A 20,541-nucleotide genomic window follows, 5' to 3' on the forward strand; every position below is an offset into this window, starting at 1 on the left:
GAATAAACTACTCAGACCTATGGAAAAATGATCTGTGACCTTGGAAAAGTTATTCCCCTCTCTGGTCCTGTTCTGTCACTGTTGGATGTTGCTCTAATGTTGGCCTGGAAGAGTTATGGAAGGATGGAAGGACAGGAGGAAGCATGGAGGCAGCCCAGTGCCCGCCTTGCGACAGACACACATGGTGACTACTGTTTTGCTCTATCTTCCCCCTGCCCCAGTGGCCAGTGCAAGGTGGGAGAAATTCTGTCCTGATTTAACTAAAGTAAGAGAATTAGATGGATTACTTTCCACAGCAACTAAAAAAAAGAGACTGTTGAAAGAAGTTCAGATGCTTAGTCTGTTCTGGCATCTATTAAAACCAGGGCTTTTTGGGAATCAAGAGAGGCCCAAGCTACTTCCATTTAATGAGATTTCTGGTATATTAATAAAAAAAGTATTTTTAAAAGGAAAAATAGCTAAACCAGGCAGTGGCACAGTGGATAGAGCATTGGACTGGGACACAGAGGACCCAGGTTCAAAACCCCGAGGTTGCTGGCTTGAGTGTGGGCTCACCAGCACTCAAGTTTGAGCGCATGGTTGGTGGCTTGAGCGTGGCGTCATAGACATGAACCCACGGTAGTTGGCTTAAAGCCCAAAGTCGGTGGTTTGAGCCCAAGGTGGCTGGCTTGAACAAGGGGTCACTCGCTCTGCTGTAGCCCTCCAGTCAAGGCACATATGAGAAACAATCAATGAACAACTAAGGTGCTACAATGAACAACTGATGCTTCTCATCTCTCTCCCTTCCTGTCTGTCCCTATCTGTCCCTCTCTCTATCTCTTTGTCTCTATCACAAAACAAACAAATAAATAAATAAATGGAAAAATATTTAGTAATTAAAATACTAGAGCAGGGTTACAAATACAGCTGACTCTTGCACAGCAAGTGTGGGATTAGGGGTGCCAACCCACCCCAGCTCTCAGTTGAAATTTAGGGTATAATTTAAGTTAGCCCTTTGAATACTCGAATTCCCAACCTCACATCCAAAATACAGTTGACCCTTGAAAAAAGGTGGGTTTGAACTGCATCTGGCCACTTATATACGGATTTTTAAAAATTCTTGTGTTACATTTAGCAAATGTTAACACAAAATACTGAACCTAACAAATTGTGATAATCATAAAGTAATTATTAGATTTATATATTTTTTTGAAAATTTAAGTTCATAGCTCACTGCAGGCAGTGTTGGCAAGTAATGGGAGACAAAGTTTTTTCAACATGTCAAGGCACTTAAAGACATGTCAACAAGTTTGTAGTTTGAGGGTGGGTCTCAATGTGATCTCTCTGTCTCTATCTTTAATGATAGACCCATCCTAAGGGACACTGGACATTATGCAAGCCACAGCGATCAGAATGGGACCCTGGAGTGCACACTTGGGAAAAGGCCTGTTTTTCTTTGTGCACCCCAGACCTCCTACCTTCCAGTAAGTAGCCCGACCCTGAGATTCTAGGGCAGGATGGCAAGTAGTTAGTGAATTACTCGTTTGGCACGTGTTCAAGGAACCCTCTGAAAATCTGATAAAAACCCTGGACCCCCAGGGGAATTTCATCTCCCCACCCACTTACCCTTGCACAGTTTCCCCTCAAGGAGCCCCCATACTCCAGGGTGAAACCCCCGCTCTGAGGAAGGCTCTGGCACTCTCTAGGATGTCTCTCTACTAAAGTCTATCCTAAAGTTTGTCCCAGGTTCTGCCTGGCTCATGGGAGTCCTGCCTCTGTAGCAGGCTGCTTGCGGGGGGTGGCCACAAACATGCTCCACACTCCAGCGGTCCGGACACCCCAATCGCTCAGCGGGAGCGGGGCGTGGACCAGGAGAAGGCGCCGCTGGGTCCCGGCCTCACCTGAAGATGCCCGGGGCGAGGTAGAACCCCGAGCAGGGCCCCGCCCCGGGGGGCGCGGCCAACCGGCGGCGCCCACCGCTCCCGGGCTCAAAAGCCGCATGTCGGGCTCCTGGGCTGTTTAGGGGCCGAGACTCGCGAACCGCGCCAGTGCTGCAAATCCGGATTGCCCGCGGCAACCCCAACCGCGACTCGCCGACCGTGCCTCCGCTGCCACGCGAGCCATGAAAATGCACTTCTGTATCCCGGTGTCCCAGCAGCGGCCCGACGCGCTGGGGGGCCGCTACACGGTGCGCCAGGCTCTGGGTTCCCACTGGGCAGGAAGGAAGCGGTGACCGGAGGGGGCCTCACCTGCCCTCTGGGCTAACCCGGGACCCGACGTCTCTGTGTTTACAGCTGTACTCCGTGTACCTGGACGGGTTCCTCTTCTGCAGGGTGCGCTACAGCCAGCTGCATCGCTGGAACGAACAGGTGAGCAGCTGCGAGGCGGGTACCAGCCGGTTTCCCTGACGCACGAGAGGAAAAGCGCGCCCAGTGGGCACTGGGCGAGTGACTCTGGCAAGATATTTGGTCTTTATAGGACTTCAGGATCCTAATCTGCGAAAAAGCGTCGTGGTAAGCAGCAATTGTGAATTATTTGGCACAGAAAATATATACACTTTGCCGCTCCTAATTATCTACAGCTAGGAGATGAGGGCGGGAAGTGCAGGAGATCTTACAAACCCCCTTTCAGCCCAGTGACCCCCACAGCTTCAACTGGAGGGTGCAGAGGGATGGTGGGCTCCATTTCAGTGCCAGCTTTTCCCCAGCACCGTGTCCCCAATTCAGAATGAACAAACCGAGTCTAGACCGTCATAGTCTTAGGATCTTGTACATGGGTATTTAATCTCATTTCTCCCAGTTTCTTAAGCTTATCCCCTTTAAAAAGGTGTGTCTTTATTTTTGTTTTCAAACGACTGTATTCACAGGCTTTAAGTAGTGGCAGGTTTGAAAATCCAGGACACAGATGACAATAATATCAAGACTGGATGCGGTTTCCCACGTAGTTTCTCACTCTGGTGTTCTGATTTATTAGCGCGCGCACGCGCTCGCGTGTAGGTCCTAATAAGGAACTGTTGTAAGTTTTCAAAATGAGTCAAAGAAGTAAAGTTTAGAAATAAACTTCACCATCTCCACCACCCCACTCCACTCCACCCCATGTACACACAGCTTTTTCTTTTATTATTATTATTATTATTATTTTAATTTTTTTTTCTTACAGAGACAAGAGTCAGAGAGAGGGATAGGGACAGACAGGAACGGAGAGAGATGACAAGCATCAATCATCAGTTTTTCGTTGCGACACCCTAGTAGTTAGTGTTCATTGATTGTTTTCTCATATGTACCTTGATCGTGGGCCTTCTGTAGACCGAGTAACCCTTTGCTCAAGCCAGCGACCTTGGGTCCAAGCTGGTGGGCTTTGCTCAAACCAGATGAGCCCACGCACAAGCTGGCGACCTCGGGGTCTCAAACTTGGATCCTCCACATCCCAGTCTGACGCTCCACTGCGCCACCGCCCGGTCAGGCCAGGCCAGGCCAGGCCTGAATTCTTAATCTGATTTATTACAAAGCACTATAAAAAAAGAAACAATATAAAGGCACCATCCGTGTGTGTGTGTGTGTGTGTGTGTGTGTGTGTGTGTGTGGTGAGTATATGTGGATTTCCAGTTGGTTTCCTGGGAAGTTCTGCATCTCAATAGTATAAACTTTATCTTATAGAATTAACTGACTTATTCATGTACTTAAATATTTACTAAGTTCTGATTAGATGCTATTCGCTCTGTTGAACTAAGTAAAGACTCTGACTTGAGCACATGAGATTTTTGGATTTAATTGGGTCTTTATTTTGTTAACTGGATAACTCTGAGACTGAGGAGAAGTGCCTGGCTCAGGCGAGGTGGACCCTGCTCTTCTCAGCCAAGCTATGTGACTGCTAATGCAATAGGACTGATCCTGGGGTGAGATGGTTGTGTTTCCAAGAGTTCAGCTGTGGACTGTGCCCTTCTAAGACATCACAGCCCTGTTCCCAGTGAGGCACCCTCGAGGTCTGGCAGCTTGCCCCCTCTGCTGAGGAATGCTGCCCAGCTCTCTGCCATGTGAACTGCCTGGCCTGACTTCTTCTGTATCTTTAGATGGATAAAGCCATGTAATTTATGCTTCTGCCCTGGCCTGTACCGCCCTCCTGCAAATGAAATCTGTGAAGGAAACATGTAACTGGCTCATTTAGGCCAAGCGTTAGACCAGGTGTGTAAGTGATACTGAACTCTATGAAAGGATGCTTGCCTGTTTGCTAATGTCTGCCAGCGCCAGACAGGCAATGGGGACAAGCCATGGACGCTTGCAAAGGATCTTCAGTGGAAGAGGAGAGCTGTGTGAGATCATATGTACTGGTTCAGTCTCCCTCCTTCCTGCCTGGTGCTGGCCTAGACTGGCTCCTTCCCCTCTTTCACCTGATCTCCCCTCATCCTCATTCAAACCCTCTATTCATATCAGGCTGGCCCATTCATTGCCTCTGCCTGGCTCACTTCCCCCTGCTTCTGGCCTCCTGGTTAGGGACCATTCCCTTCTCAAGGCCTGCCTCAGGCCTTGCCTCCTCTGGGAAGGCCCCCTTGATGGCATGATATATCTTTCTCTGCTTCCTGTACCGCTTCATGTTAGACCTCATCACGTTCCTTTTCTGTGTGTATATTTTGTCTCCCCTGATCATTTCATTGCAAAACCCAAATATTTAAATAAAGGAATGAATGAAGGATACAGGCATGCATACCCAGCACAGAACCCTACTTTAGTAAATACTAATAGGGATTTGGGGAAGGAGAAGGAAAATAGGGGCTGAGGAGAAGGATGAAGTAGCAAAAAGACTGTGTCCACATTCTGCCACACATTAGCTTGTAGGACGTGGGTTTAAGTCACTTCATCCCCCTGAGTTTCAGGTTCCTCCTCTTGTCATCTTGTTAAGGTAGAGGAATGTTGTCACATACTCTCTTCAAGGTGGAAGGAAGGCAATGTTAACTGTCATGATGATTATCTCCCCGATAGAGCAGTTCTGAAGAATAAATAGGATGATATACAAGCTTCAGGCTGATGTTTTGTGTGGTATCAGATACCACAGCCCAGACTGCTTCGGCTCTTTATCCTGAGAATCTATGATTTTGATTATAAGGGCCTTTGGAGAAGTGGGATGAATGAGTCAACATTAGAAACAAAGACTTTAGAAAGGCCACTGTTTGTGTCTGTAATTTCACTGTCCCAACTCACTGCTCTGGGATAAGTTTAGGGGCTGTGAGTGCATAGGGTGGGAGTGAGGTGATATTTCACAATTGGCCATTTGAATCTTTCTGTTAAAAAAAGGCAGAACTACACACTGGAGAAACTAGTGCAGGAGATTGTGCTGGGATTTAAAATATATATATTATCTGAACGTTGTATTGAAAAAAAAAAAGGCCAAACAAACCAAAACACTTCATAATAAAAGAACAGAAGAAGTACGTTTCCCTTTTGGTTTCTATCCTCTCTCCCTTTCCCTCTCTCTCTGGCTAAAAGAGAGAGAGAGAGATAGGAAGGGAGAGAGATGAGAAGCATCAGCTCGTAGTTGTGGCACTTTAGTTGTTCATTAATTGCTTCTCATTTGTGCCTTGACTGGGGGGCTCCAGCTAAGCCAGTGACCCATTGCTCAAGCCAGTGTCCTTGGGTTTAAGTCAGCGACCTTGGGCTTCAAGCCAGTGACTTTTGGGCTCAAGCCAGCAACCATGGGATCATGTCGATGACCCCACGCTCAAGCCGCGATCGTACGCTCAAGCTGGCGAGCCTGCACTCAAGCCGGTGACTTTGGGGTTTTGAACCTGGGACCTCAGCATCCCAGGTTCACGCTCTATCCACTGTACCACCACTGGCTAGACTCCTTTTTATCTCTTAAGACAATTTTTTGAAAGACTGGGCTAAACTGTAATACCAGATAATTCTCAGTAGGCTACTGATTTTAATACCTAAACTATGTACTGAGACCCATAGAAAAGGCTATATATATATATATATATATATATATATATATTAAATAATTTTATTTTTTTTAATGGGGTGACATCAATAAATCAGGATACATATATTCAAAGATAACAAGTCCAGGGTATCTTGTCGTTCAATTATGTTGCATACCCATCACCCAAAGTCAGATTGTCCTCTGTCACCTTCTATTTTGTTTTCTTTGTGCCCCTCCCCCTCCCCCTTTCCCTCTCCCATTCCCCCCTCCCCCCCGTAACCACCACACTCTTATCAATGTCTCTTAGTTTCACTTTTATGTCCCACCTACGTATGGAATAATGCAGTTCCTGGTTTTTTTCTGATTTACTTATTTCGCTTCGTATCATGTTATCAAGATCCCACCATTTTGCTGTAAATGGTCCGATGTCATCATTTCTTATGGCTGAGTAGTATTCCATAGTGTATATGTGCCACATCTTCTTTATCCAGTCATCTATTGACGGGCTTTTTGGTTGTTTCCATGTCCTGGCCTGTGAACAATGCTGCAATAAACATGGGGCTGCATGTGTCTTTACGTATCAATGTTTCTGAGTTTTTGGGGTATATACCCAGTAGAGGTATTGCTGGGTCATAAGGTAGTTCTATTTTCAGTTTTTTGAGTAACCACCATACTTTCTTCCATAATGGTTGTACTACTTTACATTCCCACCAACAGTGTATGAGGGTTCCTTTTTCTCCACAGCTTCTCCAACATTTGCTATTACCTGTCTTGCTAATAATAGCTAATCGAACAGGTGTGAGGTGGTATCTCATTGCCGTTTTGATTTGCATTTCTCTAATAGCTAAAGAAGATGAGCATCTTTTCATATATCTGTTGGCCATTTGTATTTCTTCCTGGGAGAAGTGTCTGTTCATATCCTCTTCCCATTTTTTTATTGGATTGTTTGTTTGTTTGTTGTTGAGTTTTATGAGTTCTTTGTATATTTTGGATATTAGGCCCTTATCTGAGCTGTTGTTTGAAAAAATCATTTCCCATTTAGTTGGCTTTCTGTTTATTTTGTTATCAGTTTCTCTTGCTGAGCAAAAACTTCTTAGTCTGATGTAGTCCCATTCATTAATTTTTGCCTTCACTTCTCTTGCCTGTGGAGTCAAATTCATAAAATGCTCTTTAAAACCCAGGTCCATGAGTTTAGTACCTATGTCTTCTTCTATGTACTTAATTATTTCAGGTCTTACGTTTAGATCTTTGATCCATTTTGAGTTAATTTTTGTACAGGGGGAGAGACTGTAGTCCAGTTTCATTCTTTTGCATGTGGCTTTCCAGTTTTCCCAGCACCATTTATTGAAGAGGCTTTCTTTTCTCCATTGTGTGTTGTTGGCCCCTTTATCAAAAATTATTTGACTATATATATGTGGTTTTATTTCTGGACTTTCTATTCTGTTCCATTGGTCTGAGTGTCTATTTTTCTGCCAATACCATGCTGTTTTGATTGTCGTGGCCCTATAATATAGTTTGAAGTCAGGTATTGTAATGCCCCCAGCTTCATTCTTTTTCTTTAGGATTGCTTTGGCTATTCGGGGTTTTTTATAGTTCCATATAAATCTGATGATTTTTTGCTCTATTTCTTTAAAAAACGTCATTGGAAGTTTGATGGGAATTGCATTAAATTTGTATATTGCTTTGGGTAATATAGCCATCTTGATTATATTTATTCTTCCTAGCCAAGAACAAGGTATATTCTTCCATCTCATTATATCTTTTTCGATTTCCCTTAAAAATGGTTTATAGTTTTCGTTATATAAGTCCTTTACATTCTTTGTTATGTTTATTCCTAAGTATTTTATTTTTTTTTGTTGCAATCATGAAGGGGATTATTCGAAAAGGCTATATTTTAATAGCATTGAAGAACTTGTGGAACTGATGAGTGACTTTTGGCAGGCTTACCTATGGCTTATTGTATATTTATCTTTTCCCTTCCCACAGGATTAGAGAAGGAAGGCGAAAGATTCTTTGAGAAGTCAGCTCAGGTTGTAAAACCTGCTGGGAGACTTTTTGCTCTTTTATTATTATTATTATTATTATTTTATTGATTGATTTTTAGAGGGGGAGGAGAAGAGAGAGAGAGAGAGAGAGAAAGTGGAGGAGCAGGAAGCATCAACTCCCATATGTGCCTTGACCGGGCAAGCTCAAGGTTTTGAACCGGCAACCTCAGCGTTCCAGGTCAACGCTTTATCCCACTGCGCCACCACAGGTCAGGCGACTTTTTGCTCTTTAATGGTGTTTGTTAGGCTGATAAAATATATTATGCTCACTTTGTTAAAGATGGTGCTGCCCACATGGAAGCCCATCGCCCACGTGATATTAATGTGTGTTCGGGGCGGGCTGTGGGCAGGCAGGATCCTTGTAGCCTAGGGCTTGGTTTTAGGAGTAAGCCTTTCCCACCCTTTTTGATGTGGGGTGGTACAATCCCATCATGCCTCAGATAAGTGACTTTGTATTAGAGACTTCCCTATTTTGTATATTGGATTAAAGGTTTTGATTTCTACACTATAAAATGGAGGCAGAACGGGAGCTTGCTCTCTCGGTTCCTGGGATTATTAGCATTAGAGGAGAGAGGATAGGAGAGAGAGGCCACGTGGAGGAGGCCAGGAGAAGCAGCCAAGATGGCGGAGTGTTGAGTGAGAAGCCAGTTTGTGCAGAGTTTATGCAGGGAGAAGGAAGGAGATGGGGAACAGAGGTGAATAAATCTGGTGAGCTAGAAACCTTTGATTCTAGGAAACTTGGATAAGTCAGTAGCTTTATGAGCACTGAATGAGTGGGTTTTGGAGCCCAGTGTGTGTTTTTACTTGCCCGCCAGGTGCAAGCTAGGATTAAAGATGATGGCACATCAGTTTTTGGCTCTGTTGTTTCTTTACCGAGTGTCCGAATCCAATGCGAAGCTGCATGGGCCAGGCAGCTGTGATGGTAGCCGTGTCTACTGGCGTTACAGTGTTGGTTAAATAAGTTTGTACATATGATACATAGGTTTGCTCGCTTATAGTTTGCATTGGGTGTGGGGGACAGGCTTTAAGCAGGCAAGATTGTTATATCTGACGGCTTAGTTTTAAGACTAAGCCTTTCCCACCCTAAGTTACTTTGTAACAGAGACTTCCTTGTTTGTATATTGGATTAAAGGTTTTGATTTCTACACTATAAAATGGGGCAGACCAGGAGTTTGCTCTCTCTTGGTTCCTGAGATTAACATTAGAGAGGACAGCAGAGAAAGGCCACGTGGAAGAGAGGAGAAGCAGCCAAAATGGCAGAATGCTGAAGGAGAAGCCAATTTGTGCAGTTTATGCAGAGAGAAGGAGATGGGGAACAGAGGTGAATAAGGCTGGTGAGCTAGAAACCTTTGATTCTAAAAAACTCAGATAAGTCAGTGGCTTTGGGAGCCCTGAATGGAAAAAAAAAGTGTTTTCCCACTGTGTGTATTTCTTGCCTGCCAGGTGCAAGCTAGGATTAAAGCTAATGGCCCACAAGTTCTTGGCTCCGTTGTTTCATTACCATCTGCCCGAATCATGTGCGTACCTGCATGGGCCAGGCGGCTGTGATGGTGGCCGCAGCTACTGGCTTTACCAATGACTGTTAGAACCTGAATCCTTGTTGACTTTCTCCCCAGATCTTGTCCTTAGGGTAGAGGCTTCTGCAAAGATGCTCTGCTGCAGACACATCATCCAGGCAGCCCTGCTCACTCAAGGCTGCTGTGATTCCAACCAATTTGGGAGCAGCTGCGGCATTTATGAACACATGCCAAGGATGGCAATTGCCTTTTAAAGATCACTTAATCAGCTAATCAAAAAAATAATTGCATGCAAAGAAGACAGGATTTGGCTTCTATTTAATGGAATTAGCCGAGATGAGGTGCATAAATCCCAAGGAGTTTGAGCTGCGCTGCCAGGGACAGGTGCCTTTGGACAGTATCTGTCACAGCAGGAATATTTCCTTGAACTTAAAAGAAACAGAACTGTTACTATAATCTTTTATACTACTAGATTTAGAAGAAAGTTTACAAACGTAAATGGCTACAGGAGTCAGGCAGATCATTTAAATAAGCAGCTCAGATCAGGTGAGAGGCAGTGGGGAGTGGGGGGAGGGAGACCATTGCCTGAGAGAGTGGGAACTCGGGGGTGCCAAACCTTCTGATCTTTCAAGAGAAGCCAGAACTCGGTTTTTAAAAACTAAACTTTAATTTTGTAGACCAGTCTTAGACATACAGAATAACTGCAAAGATAGTACAGAGTTTCTATAAATATATACCCAGCATCCAGTTTTCCTTGTTGTTTGCTATTAGTGTGGTGCATTTGTTACAGTTAACCAACCAGTAGTGATACAGTATTATTGACTATAGTCCATAATGTATTCAGACTTCAGTGTTTACCTGATATCCTATCTCTGTTCCAGAATCCCATCCAATTACATTTAGTTTTTATGTCTCCTTAGGCTCCTCTTAACTGTGACAGTTTCTCAGATTTTCCTTGTTTTTAATGACTTGACCATTTTGAGGAATATTGGTCAGGTATTTTGAATGTCCCTCTACTGGAATCTGACATTTTCACATGGCTAGCCTGGGGTGATATGTTTTTGGGAAGGAGACAACAGAGGTCAAGTGCCATTCTAATTACATTCCACACAAGTTCTTACTATCAACATGACTTATCACTGTGGATGTTGACCTTAGTCACCTTGCAGAGGTAGTGATTGTCCAGTTTTGTCACTGTAAAGTTACTCTTTTATCTCCCTTTACATAATGTATGCTTTGGAAGGAAGTCACTACATGTAGTAGCCCACACTACTCCTTGTGTAGATTTGCTCTATCTCCTTGTGGGATGAATGTCTACATCAATTTTTTGGGATTCTTCTGCATAGGAGATTTGTCTATTCTCTCCTATTTATTATTTATTCAGTGACTTATTTATATTTATATGCATGCCTGGAAATTTACTTTATACCTTGGGTTATACTTTAATAAGGCTTTATTTTGTTGCTCAGGTTGTTCCAGCTTTGACCTATGGGACCCCTTCAGTTTGCTTCTGTGTTCCTGTGATATACCTCTATTGCTGATTTTTTGTTTTTTAAGCACTTCCTTAGTTTCTGGTGCTACAGGATGTTTCAGACTTATCTTGCATATTTCCTGCCTCGGTCCTAGGATCAGTCATTTCTCTGTGTGCGATAAGGTGCCAAGGAGCTGCAAAATTGTTAAAATTAGTATTTTAAAAAGAAAGAATCAGGACCCCTCACCCCTCCTTTCTGAAAAAGAAAGAAAAACAAAACAAAACAAGAAGAAGAGCTTACAAGAGCCAAAAGTCAGCTAGTCATAGTTTAATTCCTATAGTTCTCTGGAAGGACTGATGCCACTTGCTAGACAGAGCAAAGAAGAGAGAACCTATCTGAAAAAAAAAATCCTTCCTCTTCTCTTCTCTTTTCTTAAAAGCCTTTAGGAAACAATGTTTATGTACCTTAATTAAAAACTCCTACACTAATCCTGACTCTTCCTCCCATCCTGGAGTCATGAGAGTGATGTATACCTCTAGACAAAGGGATCACGACCCCTTGCATGAAAACCTGTATTCTGTAACATTTTATATACTTTCTAATAATCATCATTTTGAAATTCTTTGTTATGTACAAAACTTGTAAACTAAGCAAGTGGGGACTAGTTTTAGACTTCCTAATAAGCTAGCCCCAACACTCTTAGCAAAAGTAACTTTATTTAGCTTCTCTCCTTATCCTAAACTAAACATTTCCCACTATTGTGGTGACAGGGATAGATTGTAAATCCTAGAAGGTTTGGGAATGTCTTTGTTAGATGTGTAAAACATTCATCACTGCTGTGTTATCTTATGATCTTAATGTGTAGGAATGTTTTTTCCGTTTGATAGGTCTTATAGGTAAATGTTGTAACAGGACAGTAAAAACTCAATACGCTTGTTAATAAATGACTTTTGTTCCATGCTCCCCCTCCTTTGCCCCCAACCAGTATGTGATTTTGTCTCTATAAAGGCAGCATCAGGACTATGATCTGGGCTGCATGATTTGGGTTAGCTATACCCCGTGTATGTCACCGGCTTATTAATAAAGCTTCTTCTAATATTTCTCCTATAACTTATCTTGGTGTCTCTATGTAACCCACAGATTACACTACTTTATAACACGTGAAGCCCTGGTAGCTTTTATTAGAGAACTGTATTATTAGAAACCAAGATCTGGGCACCAGATCTGCAGTGTTGTTGTTTCTAGGCCCTCTCAGCTGACAAAGTAAGGACTATTGTGTGTATGGCATATCTATGGATAGTTCCATATATAACTGTCTATATCTATACTGCTCACAAAAATTAGGGGATATATCAAAATCAGTATGAAGCAACAAAATATCCCTTAATTTTTGTGAGCAGTATATATTAAACTACATATGAGTTCATATCAGTTATCACCAACTATTATCCATTACCCTGTGGGTTATTCTAGCCTACTTGCCCTACTTTTCTGAAAACTCTCATTCCAACCATGAGAAATATGATTCCCACCACCTGCCATCTATTTACTTAATTGTTCCATCCTACCCACACATAGAGCAGTATTAGAATTTTTCATCTCTACCCCCATGGAAACAATTTTCTTTTTTTTTTTTTTTTTTTTTACAGAGACAGAGAGTCAGAGAGAGGGATAGACAGGGACAGACAGATAGGAACGGCAAGATGAGAAGCATCAATAATTAGTTTTTCGTTGTGCATTGCAACACCTTAGTTGTTCATTGATTGCTTTCTCATATGTGCCTTGACCACGGGCCTTCAGCAGGCCGAGTAACCCCTTGCTCGAGCCAGTGACCTTGGGTCCAAGCTGGTGAGCTTTTATTCAAACCAGATGAGCCCATGCTCAAGCTGGGGACCTCAAGGTCTCGAATCTGGGTGCTCGGCATCCCAGTCCGACGCTCTATCCACTGCGCCACCACCTGGTCAGGCCCATGGAAACAATTTTATCAACATAAGTAGTGTTTCTCAACTGCCGGTGCACCAGAAATTTCATGCTGGTCCATGAAAGAGTTAACCACCTTGATGTTGTATGAATATTACAGACCCAGTGATCTTAGTCGTATTTGCTCATGCTTGGGGTGATTTCTGCCTTGGTGATTCCTGATATAATTCTCCCGTTCTCACCAGTCACCAGGTGGAAAAGGTCAGGCAATCACTGAACTAGAGTACAGTGCTTCTGTACAGTTTCTTTGTTTTCGGTTTCACAGACTCCACTCACTTTTCAAGTTGCTTAGATCAGTACCATTTGCCCTTCCTTGCTATCTTTTTTACATTTGTAATATAGTTAAATTCTTTTATCACATTCTGCATTCCATCCTGGGTTTTTCTCTGCCTTCTAAATATTTTTTTTTTTTTTTTACAGAGACAGAGAGAGAGATAGACAGAGACAGACAGACAGGAACAGAGAGAGATGAGAAGCATCAATCATCAGTTTTTCTTTGTGACACCTTAGTTGTTCATTGATTGCTTTCTCATATGTGCCTTGACCACGGGACTTCAGCAGACCGAGTAACCCCTTGCTTGATCCAGCGACCTCGGGGTCTCGAACCTGGGTCCTTCCGCATCCCAGTCTGACGCTTTCTCCACTGCGCTACTGCCTGGTCAGGCTAAATGATTTTTAAAATATTTTCATACCTTAAGGTTGTGTTGTGAAGTTCAATAGGTTTGACAGATGCATAGCATTCTGTATGTGTCCACAATGACAGTATTATACAAAATAGTTTCACTGCACTAAAAATTTCCATGTGTTTCACCAATTCAGCACCTCCCCTGCACAAGCTCCTGGTGATCATCGATCATTTTACTATCTCTATAGTTTTGCTTTTTAAAAAATTTTTATTTTTTTATTTTTTACAGAGACAGAGAGTGAGTAAGAGAGAGGGATAGGCAGGGACAGACAGACAGGAACGAAGAGAGGTGAGAAGCATCAATCATTAGTTTTTCATTGCGCGTTGCAACACCTTAGTTATTCATTGATTGCTTTCTCATATGTACCTTGACTGCGGGCCTTCAGCAGACGGAGTAACCCCTTGCTGGAGCCAGCGACCTTGGGTTCAAGCTGGTGGGCTCTTTTGCTTAAACCAGATGAGCCCACGCTCAAGCTGGCGACCTCGGGTCTTGAACCTGGGTCCTCTGCATCCCAGTCCGATGCTCTATCCACTGTGCCACCGCCTGGTCAGGCTCTATAGTTTTGCTTTTTAAAAAATGTCACAAATTGAAATATATTGTATATAGCTTTTCCAGACTGTCTTCTTTCACTTAATATGCATTTAAGTTTCCTCCATGTCTTTTCATGGATTGGTAGCTCATTTGTTTTTATTGCTGGATAATATTCCATTGTATGGATGTACCATAGTTTGTTTATCCATTCACATATTGAAGGACATCTTGATTACTTCCAGTTTGGGGTAGTTATGAATATAGCAGCTAGAAACATTCACATGCATGTTTTTGTGGACATAGTTTTCAAATCTGTTGGATATATACCTAGGACTGTGATCATTGGGTATTACATAGTAAATATTATATTATATAGTATTATATAATAAAACTACATTAGCTTGTAAAAAAAATGGCCAAACTGTCAAAGTGGCTATACCATGCTGTATTTCCTCCAAGACATGGTTTAAAAAATTTTAAATCACAAAATTGATGTTGGAATCAAATTCAAATTCTCTAAAAATCAAACAAACAATAACCTAGCAGACCAAATAAAACACATCAGGATGCTGTTATCTTACCTATAGCCAGACAGTTAATAACATATAGCAAGTTGATTAACCTTCTAGATGTTAGGCCAACACTGTCCAATAGAATTTTCTGTGCTGATGGAAATGCTCTAGATCTGCTTTGTTCAATTTAGTAAGAACTTGCTGCATTTCGAGTAGTTATTGAATATTTGAAGTGTGGCTAGTATCCCTGAAAAACTGAATCTTAAATTTTATTTCACTTTGTTAAGTTTAAATTTAAGTAGTCACATGTGCTTTCTAATATGCACATCATATTAGAAAGCACAGCTCTAGGTCATTTTCAGGATTTTTGCTTTTACTTGAGTGAGATGGGAGACCATGAAGGGTTTTGAGCAGGGCAGTGCAATGATCTGACTCACATTTTAAACTATCACCTTAGATTCCGTACTGGGACTAGACTGAAGGGAGTCAATGGTGTAAACAGAAATCTCTTGGAAGACTATAGTAACCTGAAAAAAAATGACAGTGGTTTGGACATGGTGATGGTAAGGGTGGGGAGAAGAGGTCAGATTTTCCATGCATGTTGAAGTTAGGACTTATGCAAGGTCAATATTTGCTAAATATACACTGTATTTATGACAAAAGCCATGGAATGTAAACTCTTATCTGTTTGCAGTATGATTTCTCTTAGATCTTGACTACGCTAATAGTAGGGGTTTCAGCCCTCTGCTCCAGAGATACTATGTTAAAACCTGATTGGGTTTCTGACTGGCTTCCTTTCTCCTAATTTAAAAAGAATGATGCCACAGCCCTGGCCGGTTGGCTCAGCGGTAGAGCGTCAGCCCGGTGTGTGGAAGTCCCGGGTTTGATTCCCCACCAGGGCACACAGGAGAAGCGCCCATGTGCTTTTCCACCCTTCCCCCTCTCCTCCTCTCTATCTCTCTCTTCTCCTCTCTCAGCCAAGACTCCATTGGAGCAAAGTTCGCCTGGGCGCTGAGGATGGCTCCATGGCCTCCGCCTCAGGTGCTAGAATGGCTCCAATCGCAACAGAGCAACGACCCAGAGGGGCTGAACATCGCCCCCTGGTGGACATGCAGGGTGGATCCCAGTCGGGCACATGCAGAGTCTATCTGTCTGCCTCCTCCCTGCTTCTCACTTGGAGGGCGGGGGAATAATGCACATCTTATCTTCAAGCTGCCACTCTAAGTGCAGGGCTGGAATGAAGGGACATACACTCTGGTTCTTTTAATTTAAAGATTATTTTGCCATCATGTTGGGTCATATGTGGGTCGGTGGGAGGGAAAGGCCTGAGTAATTTCTCATGGGATCATATATCAGCCTTATAGGAATCTGTAAATCAGCACTTTCCAATAGAAATACAATGTGAGCCACACGTAATTTAAAATTTTCTGGCACCCTGATTAAAAAGCAGAAAAAGAAACAGATGGAATTAATTTTAATAACATATTATTTAATCTAATATATTAAAAATATTATAATTTCAACATGTAATCAATTTAAAAATTATTAGTGTGATATTTTACGTTCTCATTTTCATTTCTAAGATACTAAGTCTTCGCAATGTGGGTGGTGTTTTTACACTTACGGCACATCTCAACTCAGACTAGCCACATTTCCAGTGCTTCTTAGCCACAGGTGACTAGGGGCTAACAGCTACCATATTAAGACAGCTATAAACATTGGCTGTTATGTTCAGGTTTGGTGGAGGTGGAGTGCAGTGGGGGAATCAGATTCCTACCATTGATATTACAGATACTATTGGGTATGAATTAAAGAAATATTGTATGATGTGAGTGGTGGGGAGTCTTGTAACAACAAGTAAAAAATTAAAATATACCCCAAATCTACTAAACTCAGGCTGGAGTTGTCAGTCTGTAATATGTCTAACAGTATCTCTAGAAACCAATACGGAAATAAATTCCTCTTTAAATCAATCAGAAGTATTCCTCTTTCTTCTGGCCACCAGGAAGGGTTAAAAAAAATTTTTTTTTATTGCATTTATTAGGCAGACATTAGTTAAGAAAATTATATAGGTTTCAGGTGTACAGTTCTATAATACATCATCTGTATATATTTTTGTGTGTTCACCACTCCAAGTTGTTTCCTTCCATCACCATTTACCCCCACCCCCTTTACCCTTTTGTACCTCCCCTTCTCCCCTTTCCCTTTGGAAATCACCGTACTGTTGTTTATCTATAAGGTTTTGTTTTGCTGTTTGCTTATTCAGGAAGGGTTAATTTGAAATAAAGCGCTAGAGTGAGCCGTGCCCTAAGAGGAGTCATTGGTATTGCACCAGCCTTGAACTGGAAGCTCTTTGCTATAATGTGTGTTTTCTGGATCCCCCAGCTGAGACGGGTTTTTGGAGATTGCCTGCCTCCCTTTCCACCAAAGTACTATCTTGCGATGACCACATCTATGGCGAATGAGAGGAGGGACCAGTTGGAACAATACTTGCAAAATGGTAGGTATTTGGATTTTTTTTTTTTTTTTCATTTTTCTGAAGCTGGAAACAGGGAGAGACAGACTCCCGCATGCGCCTGACCGGGATCGACCCGGCACGCCCACCAGGGGCGACGCTCTGCCCACCAGGGGGCGATGCTCTGCCCATCCTGGGCATTGCCATGTTGCGACCAGAGCCACTCTAGCGCCTGAGGCAGAGGCCACAGAGCCATCCCCAGCGCCCGGGCCATCTTTGCTCCAATGGAGCCTTGGCTGCAGGAGGGGAAGAGAGAGACAGAGAGGAAAGCGCGGCGGAGGGGTGGAGAAGCAAATGGGCGCTTCTCCTGTGTGCCCTGGCCGGGGGATTTTTTTTTTTTACTATAGGTTGCACTCTATAAAATCAACTCATTTACAATTCAGTGGTTATTAATATATTTACAGGATTGTGCAGCTATCATCATGATCTAATTTGAGAATGTTTTCATCCCTCCAAAAAGAAACCTCATACCTATTCTAAGTCACTCCTCCGTCCCCTCCCCTGCCAGCCCCTGTCACCTACTACACTAATTTCTGTCTTTATAGCTTTGCTTGTTCTGGACATTTCAGATAAATGGAATCATGCAATATTTCATGGCTTTTGTGTTTGGTTTTAAAAATAACTTTTCTCTAGCTTACTTTTTTGTAAGAATACAGTATGTAATACATATCACATACAAAATGCACGTGAAGTGACTGTTTACCTTATTGGTAAGGCTTCCAGCCAACAACAGGCTATTAGTAGTTCAGTTTGGGGGGAGTCAAAGTTATACTGTAATATTTGACTACATAGGGCTGGCATGTCTAACCCCTGTGCTGTTCAAGTTGTACAACGAAAGTTACATTTCTTTCCCCCCCAGGTCCCCAAGCTTCTAGAAGTACACACTGTACCAGTGTCTTGTGTATTCCTCATACACCATCTGTGTGCAAACTGGTGTGTATGTGCATTGCTGTTTGTCCAGTACTAATTGAAATTCACTCTACACACTTTTCTATATTTCATTTTTAAAAACTTTTATTCTGAAATAATCTCTGACTTACAGAAAAGTTGCAAAAAGTAGTGCAAAAATTTCTCTTTACCTAGACTTCCCAAAATGATCACATTTTTATGTGCTCCATCATTCTCTCTCACTTTCCGTGGGTATATACATAATCATATGTATTATATATAATTTTAGACACTTATGTTGTACACACAAGCCACTTCACCCTTAAATAGTTCTGTGTGTATTTCCTAAGACCAAGGACATTCTTTCTATAGCCACAATATAGTTATCAAAATGAGGCAATTGACAGTGATATAATAATATTATCTAGAGACGTTATTCAAACTTCACCAACTATCCCACTGATGACCTTCATAGCAAAAGAAAAAAAGACTTTTCCATGTGCTGTTTTCTTCCTCTTAAAATATGTATCTTACAGGTCATTCTAGGTCAGTAACTATAGATTTACTTCGTTATTTTTCATGGCTGCATATTTTTTTAAGCATAGTAAATGAAAATTCTAGAAGTCACCTATTTCCCATTTGTCTTTTGTAGTGGAGAATATACCTCTTTCAGACCTGTTATGCCCTTTCAGCTCAAAATGTAATAATTTTTGAATTTTCATTCTCTCTTGGTTTATTTTCTCATGTCTTGGAGAAGCACTCCTATTGGCACTGGCTTTTTCATAAATGATGACAGTGCTTAAGGGGCCAGTTTCCCAGGCCTGGCCTTTATCCAGATCACCAGTGTGACTCAGGCACCTTCTTTGGCAAGGTGGATAGTGAGCAACTGAGGTATGCATGAATGAAGTGAGATTCCCGCGAAGGGGTCTCCTGGGACTGGCGTGATGAGTTCATGCTGTGTTCAAGGCTGCCTGGAGAAAGCTGGCTCTGCAGATTTTCATGCATTTAATGGTCACAAGCTCCACTGCCTTCTAGGAGGCTGGAAGGCCTCGAGGCTTCCCTGAAGGTCAGAGCAGTTTTAATAGAGAAGTCAACCCAGCCCTAGGCTAACCTGGCTCGCTGTCCATGTTTTTCAGTAACTGTGGACCCAAACATGTTGAGAAGTGATGTCTTCGTTGATTTTTTGAAACTAGTACAGCTGGTAAGTTTGCTCTTCTTTGTTAAGGTCGTTATTTCACCACAGAACATGTCTCTTCATTAAGCACATCTGTGCTTCCAGCCATCAGCCCCACGGAGCCTGGACGCAGGTAAACTACATTCATCTGGAGTGCATTGCAGGATGGTTCCTATTGTGTTCTTTTGGAGGTTTAGATTCTGGATGGAAAATTAAGTGTGTCACTTGACCTTTAGTTCATTTTAATAAAGCAGATACCTTTTTCTCTGTAGCCTAAGCATTGTACACCTCAAAACTGGCCATGAAGAAGAGATTCTTTTGTCATTCAGGACCCCATGACAGTGCAGGGATGCCACTTCTATAGTTGAGTTCCAAGTGTGCCCTGGAGGAGCCAGCAGGCAGCAGTCACAGTCACGCCACATTGCTTGCATATTCTCTGCTCCTAACTGTACAGGATTTGACAAAGGTAGGTTTACAGTTGTTTGTGGAAACTAATACAATAATTAATAAATAATAATATAAGAATAAACTCCGTTTTGTGTACTCACAGCTGTAAACCTACTTTTTCCCCACCTTGTATTTAAGTGGATCCCAGAGAAAACCCAATCTGCATAGAATGATAGACAGCAACTCACCTTCCTGTGTTGGTCTGAACCCCTGCCCTCTTGTCCACTAGAGGCTGGAAATTTGCCAAGCACATTCGTTTAGCACATCACTCATTCTAATTGTACAAACGGGAACATTTTTATGCCTGAAGGTATGTTCTTAAGTGAAAGGAAAAACTTTGAAAAGCTTAGTTGTACAATGATGTATTATTAAAGTGGGCCCCTAGCTTGGGAAAGAATGATACCTTGGTCAGAGTTGTAAAAAGTGGAAGCAGATTTCATTTATTCAGTCATTCAACTGTGTTGATACACTGACTGGTCCACTCAACCTGACCCCATGGTCTAGTCATTTGTATTTTCACATGCACTGGATGGTTTAAAGAACACACACACACACACACACACACACACACACACACTTTCCTTTTCTTCAAAAAGTTTGTTGTTGAGGTGGTTTTGGTAGTAACATTGAAAGAGCATATAAGGGTCTGTGACATGGGTCCCCAAACTTTTACATAGGGGGCCAGTTCACTGTCCCTCAGACCGTTGGAGGGCCAGACTATAAAAAAAAACTAGGAACAAATCCTTATGCATACTGCACATATCTTATTTTAAAGTAAAAACAAAACAGGAACAAATACAATATTTAAAATAAAGAACAAGTAAATTTAAATCAACAAACTGACCAGTATTTCAATGGGAACTATGGACCTGCTTTTGG

The 20,541-nt window shown here is 42.3% G+C and overlaps 1 protein-coding gene across 4 annotated transcripts in view; it reads left to right on the forward strand.

The window, feature by feature from the left end:
- The first annotated feature begins 1,817 nt into the window (after positions 1 to 1,817).
- SNX31 (sorting nexin 31) overlaps positions 1,818 to 20,541 on the forward strand; it is an 81,605-nt gene continuing 62,881 nt past the window's right edge. For 3 of the 4 annotated variants that reach the window (XM_066264637.1, XM_066264638.1, XM_066264641.1), the window contains exons 1-4: positions 2,013 to 2,167; positions 2,274 to 2,348; positions 17,024 to 17,138; positions 19,178 to 19,242. In XM_066264637.1, coding sequence (XP_066120734.1) covers positions 2,102 to 2,167; positions 2,274 to 2,348; positions 17,024 to 17,138; positions 19,178 to 19,242 — 321 coding nt within the window. In that variant the 5' untranslated portion in view covers positions 2,013 to 2,101. Of the gene's footprint in view, positions 1,901 to 2,012; positions 2,168 to 2,273; positions 2,349 to 17,023; positions 17,139 to 19,177; positions 19,243 to 20,541 lie in introns of those variants that run through there. The other variant, XM_066264639.1, reaches the window with a different exon arrangement.

Source organism: Saccopteryx bilineata, chromosome 3, assembly GCF_036850765.1.
Source record: "Saccopteryx bilineata isolate mSacBil1 chromosome 3, mSacBil1_pri_phased_curated, whole genome shotgun sequence".
Classification (NCBI taxonomy): domain Eukaryota; kingdom Metazoa; phylum Chordata; class Mammalia; order Chiroptera; family Emballonuridae; genus Saccopteryx; species Saccopteryx bilineata.